At 41.7% G+C, this 24,131-nt stretch overlaps 1 protein-coding gene across 3 annotated transcripts in view; it reads right to left on the reverse strand.

The window, feature by feature from the left end:
• LOC132898496 (cadherin-18) overlaps window positions 1-24,131 on the reverse strand; it is a 298,900-nt gene that overhangs the window by 195,948 nt on the left and 78,821 nt on the right. For all 3 annotated transcript variants that reach the window (XM_060940160.1, XM_060940158.1, XM_060940159.1), the window contains exon 3: window positions 11,451-11,570. In XM_060940160.1, the coding sequence (XP_060796143.1) occupies window positions 11,451-11,570 (120 nt within the window). The remainder of the gene's footprint in view (window positions 1-11,450; window positions 11,571-24,131) is intronic.

Consider the following 24,131-nt stretch of genomic DNA (forward strand, 5'->3'; position numbering starts at 1 on the left):
AATATGGAAGGTTTGAATTTTTCTTAAAATTTTTTTAAACCAATCGTTCATCTGTATCCTTTTGCATGATTCATCACAGTCTTTTCAAGTAGACACTTTACAGAAGGGAATAAAGCCGGACACTGTAAAGTGATAAGTAGTATGAATGATCATAAATGTTTCAAACCTTTCAAAGATTGATTGATTGGCTGTGAGCTGATGAGGATTTTGCGTATTGCAGTAGGTTTCATAGTCATGGAAATCGGTCAAACAAAAATACAGAGAACTAACCAATCACCAAAGTCATCATGAATTCTGGTATAGGTAAAGAAAAACATAATGGCAGACTGTGAGGTTATACAAAAATAATTCACACTCAGGTGAAGTGATCTTGAAGAGTCTTATGCTACTTATACCACAGTGGTTTGCTCACCATAAACACCTTCTGACCAATCAGATTCAAGCCAATAATCCTTTGTCACACGTACACTCAAGCACAGACTTAAACACACAGTGAAATTCCTCCTCTGCATTTAACCCATCTGAAGCAGTGAACACATACATGCACACACAAGTGAGCAGTGAGCACACACACACACACACACACCCAGAGCAGCGGGCAGCTATGCTACAGTGCCTGGGGAGCAGTTGGGGGTTAGGTGCCTCGCTCAAGGGCACTTCAGCCCAACCTCAGCCCATGGCTGCCCCATGTAGTTCAATAATTCAGCCACACTGTGGTATAAAAAGTTTTTTAATCAGTGAATACATTAGAAGTGTTTTGTAGCTTGGCCAGCACTGTGAGTATCTAGTAATATTACAGGTACATGACTCTCAGGCAGATTAATATTTCAGCTCTTCTGGAAGCAGGCAGCTGTTTAAGCTCTGTACATAGCATCAACCACACAAAACCAATGTTGTGTAAAATTCCTTCTCTGATAGCAATCATGCACAAATGATTCATTTGATTATACATTTCGAGTGTGGTCACCAAAACACAACGAGGTAAATGTAACATTCTACCATGGGGCTGTTTGGGTGAAGAAAAACAAACAAACAAACAAACAAACAAACAAACAAAAAAAGAGTATTGATTCTGTTATGAACAGCTGTTTAATTCCTGCATAGAGCTTTTGAAAAATGCATCTGCACATTTGCAGCTTGGCATCGGTGTATAAGGAGAGTTTGGTACATGGAACCGACATTCCATCAACCTCAAACACTGTTGCAAATCTGGCACATGCAAAAAAGTGTTCATCTTTAACAGGATCCCAGACAACCTTAATTCAAATTTGTTAGTTTATTCTGCACATTTAACTCTGGACAATTTCTCATATCTTAGACAATATCAAGCAGGATTTACTCAGCATTTGACATGGAAGAGAGGGGCAGTTCCAACTTTATGTCATCACAACCCCAACTGCAAACTGTAAGTGGCTAGCTGTGTGATTTTTACATTACATTACATTATATTACATTACAGGTGATGCACAATAAAACTCTGACAGCCCAGAGAACAGTTAGGGGCCAGGTGTCTTGCTCAAGGGCACTTCAGCTTTTCCTGCTGGTCCAGGGAATCGAACCTGTGAACTTTTAGTCCCAAAACTGCTTCTCTAGCCTTTAGGCTTCCCATGGCCTAAAGGTTAGAGAAGGCTATCTTCTTTTTGACGGTTGAAGACAGATCACCATAAACTGAAAGTTTCATTGTTAGCTAACAACTTTAATTTACATTGTGTTATTGTAGAGATCAAAAGCAAGTAGTTAGTATGGGTAACATTAGCTACTCATAGGCACAAAGTAATTAGGATAGCTAACTAGATAGTATGAAGATGTAGCTTACATACACAGAGGATCATTTTATTTTCCTGCCTGTCTCCCATTCAAATAAATAGCCTGTGTTGTCATATAAATCTGCAATATAAGATGCAGATTTGTCAATCTCTTTGTCAAGTAAATCTCTCATTTATATTTCATCAACAAAACACAATTCATAATCTAACTAGTTTGGTTGCTTAGAGAGATATCCACTCTATAGGTAACTAGCTCCTACGAGCTAACATTAGCTTCTGCAAAATAATTACAATGTTCTTGTTACAATGCTAAAAATAAATTTATGACTATGCTAACATTGTGGTTAGACTGAAGTGGGAGAAGATTGTTACTGGGAAAACTGAATTATAAAACTTACCACACAGAAACATTCATTTCCAACCTCTGAGCAACTGGCTGTTCATCAACATATGTTACCTCCTCCAGTGTAGACTCAAACAAGTGTTGCCAAGTAAAACAAACCTCGCCTGGCAGCACTTATTTTCTAACTATATGTTGATAATGGCAATATTTCTCAATCATCAGCTGTCAGGTTATACGTAGTCTTATGAAAATCCATGACCTTGAGTTTGACATTTCAAAGTCATTCAAGGTCAAAGGTCATGGCAGCAACTGAAAGCCCATATGGGACTTCTTATATGCTGATAATGGTAAACATCTGGCTAACATGAACCATTTTAAAGTTATAACTCTTTGAAAACCCATGACCTTCAGTTTGGCCTTTCAAGGTCATTCAAGGTCAAAGATCATGGTGCCAAATGAAAGCCCATATGGCACGTCCAATAAGTTGATAATGGTAAATATTTGTCTACCATCAACCGTTTTCAAGTTACAGCCCTCTGAAAATCCGTGACCTTGATTTTGACCTTTCATGGTTACTCAAGGTCAAAGAGCATGGTGTCAAATGAAAGGCCATATGGGAGTTCCTATATGTTCATCATAGTGAAAATATGTCTATCGGCAACCGTTTTTGAGTTATAATGGAAAATATGTTATTTTAACCGAAAGGTTGACCTTTCCAGTGACCTTGACCTTCACATTGACCCGATTACCCCCAAAATTTAATCAGGTAATCTACAGACCATTGTCCACCTACCCGGAAAATTTGATGTTAATCAGTACAACCGTCTAGACGCTAGATTGTTAACAGACAGACACACAAACAGACAAACAAACTGCACTGATTACAATATCTCATCCTGCTGACTCCGTCGTGGGCAAGGTAACGATAGGGTTGGATGTGTAAACACTCCATGGTTCACCTCTCATAGTTATAGCAATCTATTTCAACATGTTGCTTCTGTGTGAGCCAATGTGGTGTCTCACTGCAAACCAGCCAATCAGAGCAGAGCTCATCAACTTTGTCCCTTTTCAACACCCGTATGCAGTTCCATTTCCGGAAAGTTGGATCGATACACGATTCACCGCAGTGGGCTCCTTATCAGGAGCCCCCACCGGTAGGTCTCTTTGCAATCTCTACGGATCTTTTATGTTATCAGCACATCTTTTCTTTACTTTATTTTATTGGACACAGTTTAGCTGCTGGGCATATTAATTATTTGTTTCAGAGCGAACTCCCACCCACCCACAATTACGTGACCGTCCAGGTGGGCGCACGCATCAACAAATAAGATTATTCTCATCATTATTCAGGTGGGAACATTCCTCTTATCATTCCGCAATCATGCCTAATACATGGGGACAAAAGGTGCCAGCCGATGATGACATGGTAACCGTGAAAGAAATGAAAGAAATGCTCGATCAAAACAAACAGTACTATGAAGACCTCCTGAAAAGGCAGGAATCTATCTTCCAAAACTTTACCCAAATGTTAATGGACTCATCAAATAAGAGGATTGATTCGCTGGTTAGGGAAGTCCAGGACCTAAAAATGTCGCTCCAATACTCGCAAGCCGAAATAGACTCGCTTAAAGCTTCAATCAAAGACTCAAGTAAGAATTCTAAACCGGAAGATGAATCAGAGATGGCCAAAAAGGTCGACTACTTGGAGAATCAAAGCCGGCACACAATATTATCATTGATGGGATTGAAGGAGACAATATCAGGGAAACTTGGGCAGACACTGAGGTCAAGGTAAGAGACATATTCACAAAGAACCTAAAGTTGGAAGCAAAGGATATCGAGATTGAAAGGGCACATCAGAATGGCGCTATCAACAAGGAAAACCCACAACTGAGACAAGTTGTCGTTAAACTCCTACGGTACAAAGACAAGCAACTCATTTTAAACCGGGCAAGATCTCACCTAAAGAACACACCAATCTACAGTACATCAATGAAGACTTCTCTGAGGCAGTTTGAAAAAAAATGAGCAGAACTTCTCCCGGAACTGAGAGCCGCAAGAACTCGTGGAGAGTATGCTGTACTGAACTATGATAGACTAATCATCCAAAAGAAACACGACCCTGATATACATTAAAGACGATGATCTTCTTGATAGTATTGTCATTATTGTTGTATATGTATGCTATTTATGACTATGTCCACTACTACTATTGGTACAGGAAAACAAGGAATTCAAACTATAGGTATATGTCCAAACATATTTGAAAATGACAGTTTGATTTTTGATCCTTTTTTCTTGAATAGTGAATATGAAAATGATTCTAAATATACAGATAACTGGGACCCTGATGTAAATTTCTTAAGAAACTCCAAAAGCAATTCATGCCATGTACTACTCAGAGAACTCGTTTAACACTTTGTGCAATACACTATTCCAGAATACATTTTCAATTTTACATCTCAATATTAGAAGCCTCCCACATCACCACAACCACTTTGTACATTACCTGTCCACTCTCCACCATGAGTTTTCAATCATTGGTCTCACTGAGGCATGGCTACAAGATTCTACTTTACATCTGTATGATATACCCAATTATGCTTCTGTACATAGTTGTAGATTGACAAGACTGGGTGGGGGAGTATCTATCCTAATACACAAGAGCCTTCAATTCATAGAACAAAAGGACCTTGCCATACAAGTAGAAGAAAAATTTGAATCAATCTTTATAGAAATCCCTACATGTTCTTCTACAATGGAAAAAGGTCTTATAATAGGCTGCATATATCGACCCCCAGATTCGGATATAAAAACATTTATAAGTCACCTTACCCCAACCTTAGATGCTATTGAAAAGGAAGGCAAAAACTGTTACTTAGTTGGTGATTTCAATCTTGATCTTTTAAAAAATGAAAATCACTCATTAACTGCAGACTTCCTAAATACATTGTATTCGTGTAGCTATTACCCAACCATCACCAAACCATCAAGAATAACAAACAAATCAGCAACATTAATAGATAATATTATGACAAACTCTTTATTAAACTCATACACATCAGGTCTCCTTGTTGCAGATATATCCAATCACTTTCCAGTATTCTACATTACAAAATATGTATGTAATAGAGATAAGAAAATAGAATGTGAAAAACGCAAGTGCCGAAAATTTAATAGGAATAATATCGACAGATTTAAACATCTTTTATCAGACGAAATCTGGGAAGGCGTATATGAAAACACAAATGCAAATACTGCTTATTGCAATTTCCAACAAATTTTCAATTCACATTTTGATACGTTTCCCACTTACAACAACTACAGCAAAGTGCAACCTGGGTATCGACAAGTCTTGGTTCACGACAGGCCTGTGCAAGTCCTCTAATATGAAAAATAGACTCTACAAGAAATATATAAAGAATCCTACACCAACAACATTACATAGATATAAATCGTACAGAAATAAATTTAACAGTCTGATTCGTAAATTCAAAAGAAAATATTACCAAGACTAATTTACAGCTGCATCCACTAACATAAGAAACACCTGGAAACTAATCAATGAAATTCTTAACAGAAAAAAGTAACTAATGTTCTTCCTACTAAATTTTATGAAGGAGAATTAGAGGTATCTGATCCAAAAGCCATAGTTGACAAATTCACAGATTTTTTTTGTGAACATTGGCCCCTCTCTGGCGAAAGAAATAGATGTGACTGATCGTTCTCCCTCGTCATACCTTCAAAATTCTTACTCATCTATAAGCTCTTTTGAAGAACCTACCACAACAGAAATTCACGATATTATTATCAATTTAAAAAATGCAGCCCCTGGTCAAGACGGAATAAGTGCCCTGCTCTTAAAACAGATTGTTCTCAAAATTTTAGAGCCAATTACACATTATTAAGACTTCTCTGGAAAGTGGAATAGTGCCAACAGACTTAAAGATAGCCAAAGTTATACCACTATACAAAGCTGGAGATCCCTGCCTATTTACCAATTATCACCCAATATCTATCTTACCGGCCTTCTCAAAAATCCTGGAAAAAGTAGTTTATAAATGGATCATAAATCACCTAGAAATTAATAATATCTTATATACACATCAATATGGATTTCAAAAAAAAAATATTTGAAATACATGGCACTTTTACAATTTGTTGATAAAATCATGACATCTTTAGAAAATAATGAATACATTATAGGAATATTTCTTGACCTTTCCAAAGCTTTCGAAACAGTAGATCGCAACATACTAGATGACAAACTTATCACCTATGGATTTAATGGTTCCGCCCTACATTGGCTAAAAGACTATTTGACTGACAGAAAACAGTTCATCTCTAATCGAAATAACAATTCTTCCCAAAATGTCATAACATATGGTGTACCCCAAGGATCCATTCTCGGTCCCCTTTTGTTTCTGATTTATGTCAATGACTTGGCATCGGTATCAAATAAATTATTTACTTTGTTATTTGCAGATGAAACAAATTTATTAATTTATCATTATTTATGTCCCACAAAAATTTTGACACCTTAGTGATATCTATAAATAAAGAATTGTACAAGGTAAATCAATGGTTCAAGGTGAATAAATTGTCCCTTAATATAAAAAAAAAATCATTATCTTTGCAGGCAGAAACAAGAAATACCATAAAGAAAAAGCTAGAATCTATATAAATGGCAAACCTATCAATCAGGTAAGTCACACTTGCTTTTTAGGTATATTGATAGACGAAAAACTTACATGGAAGAATCATATTGATTTAATTAGCCAAAAAAATTCCAAGAACATAGGTATCATAAGTCAAAACCTTGCTCTCACGAAACATATTTATGACCCTTTACTACAGTTTGATATATCCTTATTTAATATATTGCAATATTAACTGGGCTAGTACTTACACAACATCCATCAAACGACTCTATCAACTACAAAAGCGCTTTGTTAGAATCGCAGCCAATGCCTCTTTTACAGCACACTCAGCGGCTCTGTTTCATGATTTAAAAGTTATGACTGTGTATGACATCAACAAACTACAAATTGCTTTATTTTTTCATAAAATTGTCCATAATAGCTCTTGTTTACCTGATCAATACAAAGTTTTTTTTCAATTTCAACTCAGATATCCACCACCACAGTACAAGACAGCAGAATCTTTTAAGACCAATTATGACAAAGTCTAGTCAAAAACAATTTACAATAATGTTTAGAGGCCCCACCATATGGAACAATTTAAGCCAACTACAGCAAACTTGTCTGTTATTACCCAGTTTCAAAAAAATTCTAAAGATGGATTTCATAGAACACCCAAGCACTACTTCCATCTGATTTGTTTGTTTTCCTTGTTTCAGTTATACACATTTCCTTTTATGTTTAATAACTTATTAGTTTCATTTTGAATTTTATTTAATAGATTTCAAGACTCTTATTTGTTTTTCATGTGTGTAAGCTTCTGATGTATATAGATTTTATTATATAATTTTGATTTGTTTCTTTCATTAGTTAATTTTGTTTGCTTATGTATGTATACTTTATAATGCTAGCATTCTTATATTTTTAAGTTTTGGGGGAGGCCAACGAAAAATCATATAGTTTTCTGGCCTCCCCTGCATGTTTTTTTTTTTTTAATTGCTATTATTATATGATTTAATGTCCTTATACATGCGAATAAACAATAACAATATTAATGGGCCCACCAAAAAAGGATGGGCCCAAAAAACAGCTTGTTTCATTCTAGGGCCAAATCACAGGGATATAAATCAGCATGTAAAACTGCATCTGGGTATTTTTCACCCTGACCAAAATCACATACCTTCTATTTCAACCAGGGAACCATTTAAAATACTGAATAAATGCATTCCATGACACATTTAACATGCAGTTGTAAAAATCTGACCTTGTTTGAATGGATTCTCTGATTCTGCTGATTTTTAATGTTTCAGAAACATTTTCTTGTACCTCATAAACTCCATACTTTCTCACTTTTATAACCAAAGATTAATCATTTAGGATTGTTTTCATTTACAGTGGTTATGAGATAATCATCCAAAGTGTTTGGAAATGCAACGTAGCACAAAGAGAACATGCGGATAAAACAAACAAACAAACAAACAACAACAACAAAAAACCTTTTCCTTCCAGGAGGGATCCATGTTCTCTATGTTCTCTGTTATAGTGTGGAGAATGGACTAAAGAGTATACAGCATACATAAGGCTGTGAACAAAGCAATTCACTAACCCATAAACTGAGCCTGAAATTTTTTCTTTCATTTTCATTTATTTTTTAAAATGTCTAAATTTGTCTAGTAAATGTATGTCCTTCAGTCCAACCTGTTCCTCACTGCTTGAGGTTAACCAGATCCTTGGTTAGCAATGTCGTTAAGTATAATGTCTGTAAGTGTAAAACCACAACCAACGAGAAATCTTAGAACTACAAGAATTTGGAACATTCTTTCTGATGAACTAAATTTAAACATGGACAAACTTGGCTCTTTTAAATCTACCATGTTGAATTATTATTTTTCTGTTTTGAATAATTATGACTGGAATAACCCCCACACTTTTAAATCTATATGTTTGAAATATAATTTTGTCCATAATCTTGCCCTTGCCCATTACAAACAAAAGACTACTTTTGTTTATAATGCTTTTTTAATCTATCTATCTATCTATCTATCTATCTATCTATCTATCTATCTATCTATCTATCTATCTATCTATCTATCTAGATAGATAGATAGATAGATAGATAGATAGATAGATAGATAGATAGATAGATAGATAGATAGATAGATAAAAAAATGCACCAACTGCAATGCAGATTTGGACATGGCACAAAAAGTTCAAAGAGGAAGGTTGTCTGTGTGCCATGTCTCAGGCGGTGCACATATTGAAAATTTGTGAAACTGTTCATGAAATCCACACACTTTTTAATTTCTCATTCAAATTTTGAGGAATAAATCTTGTATTGCTCAACATTAAGCCTGTTCAGTTTCATTTGCCTAGACTATGTAGTTTCTGGGATATTTACATCTCAAATAATATAAAATTTTTTGAAACACCCTATATCATCATCTTTTTCTTTTGGCTGCTCCCGATTAGGGGTTGCCACAGTGGATCTTTTGGCTCCCTGTCTTCCACATCCTTCTCTACCACACCTGCCACTTTCATGTCCTCTCTTACCACATCCATGCATCTCCTCTTTGGTGTTCCTCATTTTCATGTGCCTGGAGGCTCCATCCTCAACATTCTCCTTCTGACATGCTCTGCATCTCTTCTCAGGATGTGCCCATACCATCTCATCTCTCTTAGCTTAATTCCCAAGCTCTCTACATGTGCTGTCCCTCTGATGTGCTCATTCCTTATCCTGTCCAACTTTGTCACTCCCATTGCAAACCTTAACATCCTCAACTCTGCCACCTCCAACTTTGCCTCCTGTCTCTTCGTTAAGGGTACTGTCTCCAATCCACACATCACAGCTGGTCTCACTTCTGTCTTATACATCTTATCTTTCACTTTTGCTGGGACTTTCCTATCACAATGACTCCCAAAATCCTACTTCAACTGCTCCACCCTGCCTGCACTCTCTTTCTCACCTCACTATTGCAGCTCCCATTTTCCTGCACAGTTGACCCCAGGTACTTGAATTCACCAACTTTCTTTACGTCTACTCCTTGCATCTTCACTACACTTTCATCTGCACTCAATGCACATGCATTCTGTTTTGCTACTGCTCACCTTCATTCCTCTTCATTCCAATGCATACCTCCATATCTCCAAACCCAGCTCAACCTCCTTTCTACTTTCACCACATATCACAATATCATCCACAAACATCATGTTCCGCGGTGACTCTTGCCTCACTTTGCCTGTCAAGCTATCCATCACTATGGTAAACAAGAAAGGACTCAAAGCAGATCCTTGATGAAGTCCCACCTTCACCTTCAACCATTCAATCATTCCAACTGCACACCTCACTACTGTTTCACTGTTCTCATACAGTACATGTCTTGCACCACTCTGATATACTTCTCATTCACTCCACACTTTCTCATACAATACCATAACTCATCTCTCGGCACTCTATTGTATGCCTTCTCCAGGTCTACAAACACACAATGTAGCTTTCTCTGGCCTTCTCTGTACTTCTCTATTAACATTCTTAAAGCAAAAATTGCATCCGACGTGCTCTTCCTTGGCATAAATCCGTACTGCTTTTCACAGATTGCTACCTCTCTTCTCAGTCTCGCTTCCAATACCCTTTCCCATAACTTCATGGTGTGGCTCATCAATTTTATCCCTCTGTAATTACTGCAGCTCTGTACACATCCCTTATTCTTGTATACTGGGACGAGTACACTCTCCATTCATTTGGCATTTTCTCATTCTCTAGGATCTTATTAAACAATCTCATTCGGAACTCCACAGCCGTCTCACCCAAACATCTCCAAGCCTCAATTGGGATACCATCTGGTCCGACTGCTTTCCCAATCTTCATTCTTTTCATGGCTGCCCTCACCTCATCCTTACTAACCAACTCTGCTTCCTGATTTGCTGTCTCCAACGAATCTGACCTTTTCTCTCTTGGATTCTCCTCATTTAATAAATCCTCAAAGTACTCTTTCCACCTTCTTAATACACTCTCTGTTTGTCAGCACATTTCCATTTACATCTTTCATCACTCTTACGTGCTGTATGTCCTTCACTTCCCTGTTTCTCTGCCTAGCCAGTCTGTACAGGTCTTTATCTCCTTCTTTGGTCTCCAGTCTTTCGTACAACTCCTGGTATGCATCTGCTTTTGCCTTTGCTACTGCTCTTTTTGCCTTCTGTCGCGTCTCTGTATAACCGCCTGCTTTCCTCATCTCTCTGATTGTCCCAATTTTTCTTTGCTAGCCTCTTCTCTTTTATAATTTCCTGCACTTCTTTGTTCCACCACCATGTCTCCTTGTCTTCCTTCCTCCTTCCCGATGACCACCCTAGCACCTTCTTTGCTGCCTCTCTTACTAGTATAGCAGTAGTATCCCAATCTTCTGGCAGACTTCCATTACCACTCAATGCTCGTCTCATTTCTTCCCTAAACTCCTTATATATATATATATATATATATATATATATATATATATATATATATATATATATATATATATATATATATTTTATTTACAAACACACACACACACACACACACACCAGTTTACATTATTTTTGTTAATTTAAGTACTGACAGTGAAGCTAATAAAATTTAAAAAAAAAAATCCAATTATAGCAACATAAAAGCAAGCACAAACATCTTGAAATTAATTTGACAAGAATGGAAATGGTCTCACCCCGTACCTGTTTGTGGGTCTACAGAGAAGTAAGGCTGTCCATGTAAAATGCTGTACACCACGCGAGCACTATTTCCATAGGTGGGGTCATCTGCATCTGTTGCTGTCACTTGGAATACTGACGTACCTGCAGAGAAAATACTCTGTAAACCATGCCTGAGATTCACAAGTGGTGAGATGTTTGCTATCAGGAAAAATAGTACTGTCATGCTGTCCTTCAACATCTACATAGAGCTTAAAAGGATCCAGCTCACTTTTAAACATACTGTATATACATTTATAATATAGATATGAGTGTTCTACTGGGAAATACGCCACTTATATTTTTCACACAAATTCCATCTGGGACATTGAGTAACATATTTTCCAATATCCTCACTCATGGGGATATCAACGAATTGTTTTGATTAACTTGTGTAGTTTTTGTTTGTGAATGTGTCTATGCAATAAAAAGAAAATCACAGGTTGGCTTGAAGATATGAAGTTTATCTTGTCTTGTTGAAAAACTTGCATTTTTCATACAAAATACATCCTGGACCTGAGTGACATATTTTCCAATACTTTCACTTGTGAGGATATCGATGAGGTCACTCCCAATGTTTCCCTGCTGACTTGGCACGCATTGTCAAAATGGTGCACCAGTTCAAAATTAAAATTCTATTTATTTATCTCATCTCATTATCTCTAGCCGCTTTATCCTGTCCTACAGGGTCGCAGGTAAGCTGGAGCCTATCCCAGCTGACTACGGGCAAAAGGCAGGGTACACCCTGGACAAGTCGCCAGGTCATCACAGGGCTGACACATAGACATAGACAACCATTCACACTCACATTCACACCTACGGTCAATTTAGAGTCACCAGTTAACCTAACCTGCATGTCTTTGGACTATGGGGGAAACCGGAGCACCCAGAGGAAACCCATGCAGACACGGGGAGAACATGTAAACTCCGCAGAGAAAGGCCCTCGCCGGCCACGGGACTCGAACCCGGACCTTCTTGCTGTGAGGCGACAGCACTAACCACTACACCACCGTGCCGCCCTATTTATTTATTTATTTTTTATTATTGTGGTGGATGTGTCTATATAATAAATAGACTATTACATGGTGGTGTGAAGATATGAAGTTTATCTTCTCATGTTTGAAAAATATTTCACTTATTTGTTGCGCTCAGTCATAAAATATGTTCACCACTCAAAGATAAACTTCATGTCTTCGTGCCACCGTGTAGAGTAGAGTGGGGTAATACACCCCCAGGGGGTAATACGCCCCCGGCCTGTTTTACCCAAAATAACCACCAGATGGCGCAAAGTTACATTTCTATTGTTGCTATAGACTGGCTTGACAACGGGGATATACAAATATCCACTGTGGATCGCATATCAGCAACGCAGCAGAGAGAAATAAAATTTCATGGTAAGTGATATAATTTTCAGATATCAGTAAAACTGTATTTAGATAGCTGCTATTTCATCAGATATCACAGCTGTGTATGTGGTATGAGTAGACAAGTCAGTATGTTAAAAAAAATACATTAGGTATAAAAAGTTGAATCACATTTTGAAAGTAAGACCCTTTTTTGTAAAAGTGTAGTCTGTGGGGTAAAACGCCCCCTTAATGTCGGGGTAAATGGCCCCCAGGGGGCATCATTTCCTTTTATCATAATTACTGTATTTCATACATTTCTGAATAGCAGATACATAGTTTTTAATAACATCTCGCTTACCTGGTTGAGTAAAGAAAGTAATTTGAACTTAATATTAAAAATAATTGAAATAAAAAAAATTGAAATAAAAATGCAAAATATAATAAAATAATGCATATATTCATTAATTCAGGAATATTTTCTTGTTTCTTTCACATTATAGGCTTAAGTAAACACTTTTGCTATCCAAACAGCTTTTTTTGAGTAAGGGGGCCTATTGCCCCACCTCAGGGGGCCTTTTACCCCACTGGGGGGGTAAAAGGCCCCCTTGGCACAATGTTTGTTTTTGTTAAAAAAAATTAAGTATTAACTTTAGGCAAACTTTAGGTGGCATTATTGTTCATGTCACTGTTGTCAAAAACTATGATTAAAACTAAACACATGGTTCATTTCAACTTGGAGAAAAACTGAATTTTCCTTAAGGGGGGCTTTTTCCCCCCACTCTACTCTAATATCCTTGTGGCAGCGGGGGCATGGTCAAGCGTCAGTCTGTAAATGGAGGGCGGAGTCAGGGAAAGTAAGTGGCAGAATCATTGCACCTGATGTGAGTTAACCTGTTTTTGTGTGTCTTCCCCAGTGACCGCGCCCTATAAAAGGAGAGAGAGAGCAGAGAAAGGGAGCTCTCTCCTGACCCGAATGCATGTGTGAGAGAGTGAATGAGCTGAAAAGCCACACATATCATTAAAAACAAAAGAGTTTCTGAGAACTCAGTTCTGGCCTGCCGTGCTTCTGTGCTCCACCCACCTGCTCTGGTTCTACAGTGGTGCTGAAACCCAGGACGGAGCGCAGAAGGAGACAGCCCCATGGAGTCCTCCCCCTTCAAGGACCTGGTCCATGCCCTTGCCTCGGCCCAACAGAGCCAGCACCAGGCGCTGGTCGCCCTCCGGAAGGAGCAAGAACAACAGTTCAAAGCTCTGGTGCTGGCACAGCAGGAAGATCGCCAGGCATTCCGGCACCTGCTCGCGTCGACAGGGTCCACCATCACCACCGCCGCAGACCCTCCCCACCTCACCCTAACGAAGATGGGTCCGCACAATGACCCCAAAGCCTTCCTTACTCTTTTTGAGCAGGCAGCAGAGGCATGGGGTTAGCCGGTGGAACAACACACGGCATGCCTCCTCCTCCCCCTGCTAACAGGCGAGGAGCAGCTGGCCGCGCTACAGCTCCCTGCCGACAGCCGGCTGGTCTACACCGACCTCCCCAGGGCCGTCCTCCAATGTGTGGGGTGCACCCCGGAGCAGCAACGGCAGCACTTCCGCATGCTGTGCCTGGAGGAGGTCGGCCGGCTGTTCACATTTGGCCAGCAACTCCGGGATGCCTGCTGGCAGTGGCTGAGGGCTGACAACCGCGAAGCCGAGGGAATCATCGACCTGGTGGCGCTGGAACAATTCATCGTCCGACTTCTGGAAGGAACAGCGGAGTGGGTCCAGTGCCATCGCCCGGCGTCGCTGGATCAGGCCATCGAGCTGGCGGAGGACCATATGGTGGCTGTTCCGACGGCAGGACAGCGTGTCTCCTCTTCTCCCCCTCTTCTCTCTCTCTCCCCTTCTGTTTCTCGTCCTCACCCCATTCCCCCAACGCAGAGGTAGGGGCCGGCTCCACCCCAGCCAGCCCGCCACACCCGCGGTGCCCTACCGTTTCCTACTTCCATGTCTGTGTCTTCCCCCCCCTCAGGTGAGTGAGCTCCGAAACACCAGTGCAGAGGGAGAGCCTGGGCTGGTATGCTGACACTGTGGGGAGCCGGGGCACCTCCAGCATCAGTGCTCAGTGATGGAGGTGGGCGCGATGGTCCGGATCCCTGATGCGCCAGAGACCGCCCTCAATTGGCCAGAGCATATTGCATACCGGTGAGCATCCAAGGGGATACATATCAGGCTTTGGTAGACTCCAGCTGTAATCAGACCTCAATCCCCCAAAGCCTGGTGCAAGATGAGGCATTGGGGAGAGCACAATTGGTGAAGGTGTTGTGTGTACATGGGGATGTTTACAACTACCCTTTAGTGTTGGTCCACATTCTATTTCGAGGGGAGAAATTTAGAGTAAAGGTGGTGGTTAATCCTCGCCATACCCGCTCGATAATTTTGGGGACTGATTGGCTGGGATTTCGGGAATTAATGTCACATTTAGTGAAGAGTGGGGCCTGCCATAATTTAGCGGGGGGAGGTCCCAGTCTGGCATTGGCAGGAGCAGCTGTCACAGAGCCATCTACGCTATCACCGCATCAGAGTGAGGAGCAGCAGGCTCCTTCTCCCTCGCTTGGGGAATCCCTCGCGGATTTCCCGTTAGAGCAGTCGCGAGACGAGACTCTGCGGCATACGTTTGACCAAGTGAAAGTAATCGATGGTCAAACACTCCAGTCAAACGCCACCCCGTCCTTCCCCATTTCTCCATTATTAAGGATAGGTTATACCGAGTGACGCAGGACACTCAGACGAAGGAACCGATAACGCAGCTTTTGATCCCAAAGACCCACCGGGAATTTATATTCCAGGCAGCTCACTTTAATCCCATGGCTGGACACTTAGGGCAGGATAAGACACTAGCCCGAATAATGGCCTGATTCTATTAGCCAGGGATTCGCGGCGATGTCCATAGGTGGTGTACGGCGTGCTGCGAATGCCAGTTAGTAAATCCAGAGGCCATTCCAAAAGCACCTTTGCACCCTCTGCCATTAATCAAGACCCCATTCAAAAGAATTGGGATGGATCTAATCGGGCCATTAGATCGGTCAACACGAGGATATCGCTTTATTTTAGTTCTGGTGGACTATGCAACGCGATATCCGGAAGCAGTGCCTCTTTGCAGTATCTCAGCACGCAGTATTGTGGAAGCACTCTTCCGCGTCATCTCCCAAGTCGGAATCCCCAAAGAGATTCTGACTGATCAAGGCACTATGTTCATGTCACGGACACTGCGCGAACTGTATGGGTTACTGGGAATTAAGCCTATCCGCACCAGCATTTATCACCCACAAACAGATGGCTTAGTCAAACAGTTCAACTGCACCCTCAAGAACATAATTCAGAGATCACATGACCCATCGACAGTGATGCCTGCGTAGTTTTTAGCTCTGCTCTCAAAGTCTAATTTTTTCAATAATCCTATCATATATCTTGAATACTTCGACAACATTTTCATCATGAATCCTTCCCCAAGCAAAGAGGCATGGAAAAGGGAGAATGAACAGTTGCCTATAAAGGAAAAATTCAAGGATTCTGCCATCTCTAAGGATGAACTCGATGCAACTATAGCTAATGGCATAAAGCTAGCCCTCCAAGAGCAACAACGTGGCCTAGATATGGCGGTAGCCTCTGCTGTCAGGGAAGCGGTGGACTCTATCCTTGTCCCAGCACTACATGATTTACGAACAGAAATCCAAAAGACTAATGAAACTGTGAAAGAAATTAGTAGTGAACTTGAAAATGTAGCCAAATCTACTAAAAGGACCCAAGACCGTGTGGACTCTGTCCAGGCAGCTGCATGAGAGGATAGGCGATTGGCTATCAAGCTAAGAACACAACTAGAACAGCTCACCGCAAAGTTTACAGATCTGGAGGACTGGGGACAAAGAAATAACGTAAGGCTGGTTGGCTTACCAGAAGCAGTGGAGAGCTTGGATGCAATCGGTTACCTCAAAGATAACCTCCCCAAGTGGATCCCTTCATTGGTGGACCGAGACATTGACATAGAGCGGGCTCATCGTGTGCATGATGGAAGAGAGGCTAACTCCAACAAGCCACGCACCCTTATCTTTAGATTACTGCGTTGGCAAGACAGATCGGCTACCCTCAACGGGGCACGTCAAGTTTATCCAGTTAAGTACGCTTCCAACGGAGTTGCCCACTGGTCTCCGTCTGTTTCGGCACCAACAGCTAGCATGCTCCTGTTCTTCCCTGACTACAGTCCAGCGACTACAGCAAGGAGAAAAAGCTTCAGTTCTGTCATAAAGAAAGCTAAAGACATGGGCCTGGAGCCATTCCTCATCTACCCTGCGTGGATTAAGCTGCAGTATAAAGGAGAAAAGAAGATGTTCAACTCCCCCGAAGCCGCAGAAGATTTCATTAACTCTCTTCCATGGAGGTCCACCACTACAGCGGTACGGCGCAATGGTGGAGCTACTGACACTGCAGCCTCTAATCTGAGCATTGAGAAGAACCACGGGGCTTCTCCACACACAGAAGGCAACTTAGTGGATATGAAGGAATGAACTTTCATAATTTAACATGCACAAGTTATGTAGTAATGGACAGTCTCAGGATCCTTACAAGGTATTTGGTATGTTTTGAAATGTGAGATTAACTAGGCTATGTCTTCTGATAGTTGTTTCCAGTATGATTTAACACTAGCATGCTAAATTGGCCTAGCTTCACCAGTTCGAGAGGTGATGCTTTTTTTTTTTTGTTTAGCCTATGACTGTGTGGGCTTATCTGTTACTATAGCCATGTGTTGGTGTGGATTGGTCACAAATCAGACAATGCATATGTTTTTACAGACCTACGGTTTCACGTCTGTGCGGTCTGTGTTTGTTTTTGTATATAGTTTTACCCACCCCTTCCCCATTACAGACATAGTCATACTCTTTGTTAGGATATCAGCAACTGTGCATTTGTACAGTATTTGGCAGGACGATCGCACGCATATTCTCTATCTTATATTAACACGCTTATATTTTAAGGCAGATCTTAGCTGTATAATATGTTGACACAGTCATTGAATATATTATCACTCAACATGAATGACCTAAACTCCGCTATCAAACAAACTCGTGTTCTTGAGTATCTCCATCCTAAAAAGGTGGACATTGCCCTGATCCAAGAAACACACCTAAAACAATGTGACGTGGCACGCTTTCAAAACAAACATTTGTGAGGGCCACCTGGCTCAAGGTAGCCACCACATATAAGGAGATATACACTGTTAGTGGTATATATACACACGTGCACATTTATTTTACAACATTTACAAACCATAGTAAACCAAGCAAGTAAAGACACAACAAGCAGGCCGCCAGCCACACCCGCTGGAAGAACAAGCTACCAGCCTCTCACCGTCAGGCCAGGGCTGGAAATGAGAGAGCTACCAGCCTCTCGCCGTCAGGCCAGGGCTGGAAATGAGAGAGCTCCCTCCCAGGTGACAGAACCCCAGCTAAATACCCTGGACTCCGCCTCCTGGTTACACCCAGACTGCAGGCTCCAACTCCACCTGCAGGCTATGCAAAAAACACAGCAAAATCAAAACACAGCCTGCAGTTAGTATTACTGTGGGAGCATAAAGTGTGGGAGGCAGTGGCGTAACGCCGGACGGCACGGTTGAGCCAGGGCGTCACATCACTCCCCCACAAAAGACAGGAACCCATAGCATGGGTTACTGTGTAAGAACATCACAAATCCTACACAGCAATACACAGCAATAATACAAAATACACCCAAAAATACCAAACACGTGCACACACTCATAGGCCTAAGTGAACACCTATACAGGCTACACAGTCACACCAAACTAAAATTGAATCCGTCCACATAGTCTCACTCAGGCCGTTAAACCATCCCACCATTCCATGTTTCCGGACACACGGGAACGCTGAAACAGAGCAAGACATGAGAGAGACAAACAGACAGACAAACAGGCACAGACCAACAGTCACTCATCCTTCCAGGGCACGAGAAAGGGCATCAGCCAAGACATTTTCATGGCCACGGATGTGTCGAATGAGGAGTCTGTAAGGCTGCAAAAAACATGCCCAGCGCATCAAGCGTGGATTAGAGTTCTGGAGTGAATGAATGAATGTGAGGGGGTTATGGTCCATAAACACTTCCACAGGATGTACCCCTCCCCCCACATAAACATCAAAATGCTGGAGAGCCCATATTAAAGCTAAAGCCTCCTTTTCTATCGTAGAATAGTTCAATTGATGTTTATTGAACTTCCTAGAGAAAAAACAAACCAGGTGGTCAACACCTGTGTCGTCCTTCTGCAGTAGCACCGCACCTGCACCAACATGGCTGGCATAAACCTGCAACAAAAATGGTTGTTCCAGTCTAGGCGCAGCCAAAACAGGAGCAGAGGTCAACAACAATTTCACATTGTTAAATGCTTCCTGACAGTCAGACGACCACATGTACTTTACTGAACTCCTCAGCAAATTGGTCAGAGGGTCAACAACAGTTGAAAAATTGGAACAAAAGTTCCTGTAATAACCTGCCATACCAAGGAATCGCATGAGTTCCTTCTTTGTAGTGGGGGGAGGATACGTGTCAATAGCCAGCACCTTAGCTCTCACAGGCTGCACTACCCCCTGTCCTACAATCTTACCTAAATATACTACAGTGGCTTGTGCCAATCCGCACTTTGCCAAATTTACAGTCAGATTTGCTGCCAACAATCGTTTAAACAAAGCACGGATGTGTTCCAGATGTGTAGACCAGGTATCAGAGTAACACACGGCATCATCTAAATAAACCGCACACCCCTCCAACCCCCCAACCACCCTATTCATAAGGCGTTGAAAAGTCGAAGGGGCATTGCGTAGTCCGAAACTCATCCTCGTATATGAGTAAAGCCCAGATGGTGTAACAAAAGATGAAATTTCTTGATCTCTTGGACTTAATGGCACCTGGTAGTACCCCTTTAGTAAGTCAAACTTACTAACAAAACGAGCATTACCCACCTGATCCATGCAATCTTCGATTTGAGGTAAAGGAAAAGAGTCTACCTTTGTCACAGCATTAACCTTCCTATAGTCTGTGCAAAACCTGAAAGAAGAATCAGATTTCCTAACCAACAGACAAGGAGAAGCCCAGCTGGAATAAGAGGGTATGGCTAAGCCATTATCAAGGAGATACTGTACACATGAATCCAAACTTTTCCTTTTATCAGGTGGTACATGATAAAACCTCTGTCGAATCGGTTTTGCATCCCCCACATCTATATCATGCTCAATTAAGTTGGTACACGTTGGCGTATCTGAAAACAATGAAGAAAACTCAACAATCAAACTTTTTAGTTGTTCCTGCTGTTCACCATTTAAATGACCAAGAATGGAATCCAAGTTAGCCAACATCTCACTGTTACTTAGGCGAGCCTGCAACACTGCATCATCCGGACCACACACACCATCCTTAGCCCCCTCCTGAGGAACATGTGCGTCTGGCCCCACAGCAAGTGTAACCGGTCTCACCTTTTCCTCCTCACTCTGCACCTGTGAAGATGAAGGGAAATAAGGCCGGAGCAGGTTAACATGACACAACTGTGTTTTATGCCTCCTTTCTGGAGTTGACACCACAAAGTTAACATCAGATACCTGACGCAAAACTGCATATGGCCCCAAATACTTGGCAGCAAATGGATAACCTGGGATGGGGAGTAATGCAAGGACCTGATCACCTGGGTAAAAAACCCTGACTACTGCATTGCGATCGTAATGATCCTTCATTTTCTTTTGAGCACTACTCAAATTTTCACTCGCCCTTTTTCCTTCCAGGAACAGCTTGCGATGGAAACCCTGAACATACTGGGCCACACTCTCCGGTGGGTTAGCACCTGCACAATCCAACTCAATACCTAAAACAGAGAGAGGAGTACGCACCTTATGGCCAAAGACAAGCTCATTAGGACTAAACCCTAAACTGTCTTGTACTACGGCACGTGCTGCCAGCAGTAGCCATGGCAAACCCTCTACCCAGTCCCTCTTCAGCTCTATACAATACACACGCAGCAAGGACTTCAAAGTAGAATGGAACCGCTCTAAGGCCCCCTGACTCTGCGCGTGATATGCAGAGCTGAGACTGTGCTTAATGCTGAGCTGTTTCAAAACCAAAGCAAAAGATTTTGATGTGAAGTTGGACCCACGATCGCTTTGAACCACTTTAGGTATGCCAAATGTGGATATAAAATCAGACAAAGACTTCACTACTGTCTTGGTAGTAATCGACCTCACTGCATATGCTGCAGGATAGCGAGTAGCCTGGCACATTATTGTCACCATATACTCCATACCAGACTTTGACTTTGGCAGGGGTCCCACACAATCAATAATCAAATGCTCAAAAGGTGTACCGACAGAGGGTATCGACTGCAAAGGAGCAGGTTTTATACTTACGTTGGGCTTCCCAGCCACTTGACATACATGACATGACTTGACAAATTTTGCAACATCACACTTAATACGCGGCCAGTAAAAATGCTGCAACACCTGACCATAAGTCTTTTTAACACCAAAATGACAAGATGTTTCCCCATGAGCCGTTTTCAATACCAATTCACGATACTTCTCTGGTATCACCACCTGCACTACCTGGTCTGCCACATCAGCCAGTGCAGGAGGTGACCACCGACGAAGCAACAGCCCCTTCTGGACAAAATAACCATGACCACCAGCTTGATCATCAGCAGCCATTGCAAAATACTTCACCAGAGTGGGATCAATTCTCTGCGCATCAACAACATCAACAGTAGATAAGGGAGCAGGTAAATCGGGAACAAAGAATTTGAACATTGACACACATTGTTCTGCCGATTTCTCTACCTGCGCACGGGCCATGGCCTGAGTTACTGCGCAGGCAGTGAACACCTCAGGAAACTCCTCAAGACATTTATCAGACTCCGGTGGTTGTAACTGACCTATATTAACCACTGGCGATGGAGAAGGCAGACAAGAAAATACCCAATCACGTCCTAGATTATTTCCTAAAATCAAGTCAATGCCATCCACAGGCAGCGATGGACAAACAGCAATATTAACCACACCATTCACAAAACCAGACTCTAATTCAGTTCTATGCAGTGGTACAGAAAACGAATGTAAGCCAATTCCACGAATCAAGACCACTCTATCAGTATCTGAGTCCAATGAAAAAGGGAGAACAGATTGAGAAATAAAACTCTCTGAAGCCCCAGTGTCGCGTAATATCTTAACTGGCACCCTACAAGAGTCACCCACTAAAGACACATAACCTTCACTGATAAACGGAGTGTAATCATTGTCCGAGGTAGATATAGGCACATCTGGCACATTTTTGTTTTCACCACACATAGAACTTTAAGACAAGGCAACGGTAGAATTAACACGCATCATCATTCCACACACGGAATGAACAAACAGAAGACACGCAACCCACATTTTTTACATTACCCATGTCTTCATTCTTATTCCTATCCCACAAGGGACATTGACGTCTGTAATGACCAGGCTTACAACACTTATGGCAAACATTGCCCACAGTATCATCATTACCCTTACCTTCAGACACAGTGTTAGCTTTTACAGGAGAGCTATTGTGATCAGAGCGCTGACCTCGCCGATAGTAGTCTCTACGCGGAGTGAAGTCCTGAACATGACTCTTGTGTGTTAGAAAATAACCATCTGCAAGAGAACTAGCATCAGAGACAGATTTAACCTTATGTTCATTTACATAAGTAGCCACCCTTTCCGGCAAGATGTTTTTAAATTGCTCTATTATCATTAAATTACACAAAGATTCAAAATCCTTAACTGACTCGGCAGCAAGCCAACGATGGAAAAAATTGGACAATTCCCTGCCAACCTCAGCATATGTCTGCTTTCCAGATCTTCGATGGTTACGAAATCTTTGTCTGTACGCCTCCGGTACAAGCTCATAAGCTCTCAACACTGCATCTTTAACAAGTTTGTAATCTCTCCGCTCAGTAGCCGAGAGAGCTACAAAAGCGTCCTGGGCATGTCCCTGCAAAGCAGTTTGAAGTAAGAAAACTTTATCCTCACCTGTCCATTTTAGGTCAGTAGCCATACTTTCAAACAGAGAGAAGAAAACGCCTGGGTCGCGTTCGTTAAACTTGGGGAGAAACTTCACTATATTGGCCAAACTAGGTGACAGAGTATTACCGTATATCCCCTCAACCATCAAATCCAAACGAACACGCTCCATACGTAATTTCTCCATCTCCAATTCTTGTTCTTTCTCCCTTTCAGCAGCCTCTAATCGTCTCTGATCAATCTGCATTTGCAAAATGACTTTTTGTTGCTCGAAAGTTACGTTACCTACCGCTGATGCCGCAGCACCAAGGGCATCGCGTTCATCAGGCTGTTCCATGGTTTTCACTAATGGCAACACCTGTATTGCCTTCAACCTCTCACCGAGAAACACAAGCAACTGCTCCTTTTTAACAGACTTAGGCAGTGTGATCTCGATAGAGTAAAAGTCTGCTACTTGGAATAACTCCTTAACAATCAAGGTAAACAGGCTCTCAGATGGAGCCGCCAAAAACTTTTCTACTGCGCTCATTACCAGCGCAACAACAATGCCCAACAAGCATAAAATAAATCACAGGCCTATGAAAAAAACAAAATGCTCTCTCTACCAACCCCGACCTCAAAAATCCAAACAATAACCAAACATTTAGTGAGGTGAAAACACAGCTAACACCGCAGGGCCAGCTAACCACAGAGCATTCCCCCTAAACATTTACCCCCCGACTAGACTACCCTATCTTCCGACGGAGTCCAAGAGCCGGGGATCAGTGCCCAAAAAGAACACTCACCAATACCGTCAGATGCCAGCCGTCCCATCAAAGCCGATGCAGCCTTACTCCGCGGCGGTGCCCTCCGGCCCAGACTACCGTCACCAGAACCTACAGCCCAGCGCGGAGCGCTCTAAATGGGGAGAGATTTAGCTCAAGTGACCAGCCACCCCACAGTGAAGCCCGACTACATCCCACAGATATTACACGTTAGGAAATTGAAAAGAGACCAAGAGTTTAAACAGCTTGCCTTACCTTACCAATAGCACATATTCCCAAACAAACAGCGTACATCTCCAACAACCAGGCGAGTAAACAGCAGGGCCAAACCACGCCCCCTACTACAAAATTTTCATTCACAAAAAAACTCTCGCCTGTCACCACTAGCATACACACCTGACCTTACGTCAGAGCCTAGTGAAACCACAATGCCCATAGCAATTACCGAATTACCGAATCCGTAAAACTCGGACAAGAGCCCCCAATATG

Source organism: Neoarius graeffei, chromosome 14, assembly GCF_027579695.1.
Source record: "Neoarius graeffei isolate fNeoGra1 chromosome 14, fNeoGra1.pri, whole genome shotgun sequence".
NCBI lineage: Eukaryota > Metazoa > Chordata > Actinopteri > Siluriformes > Ariidae > Neoarius > Neoarius graeffei.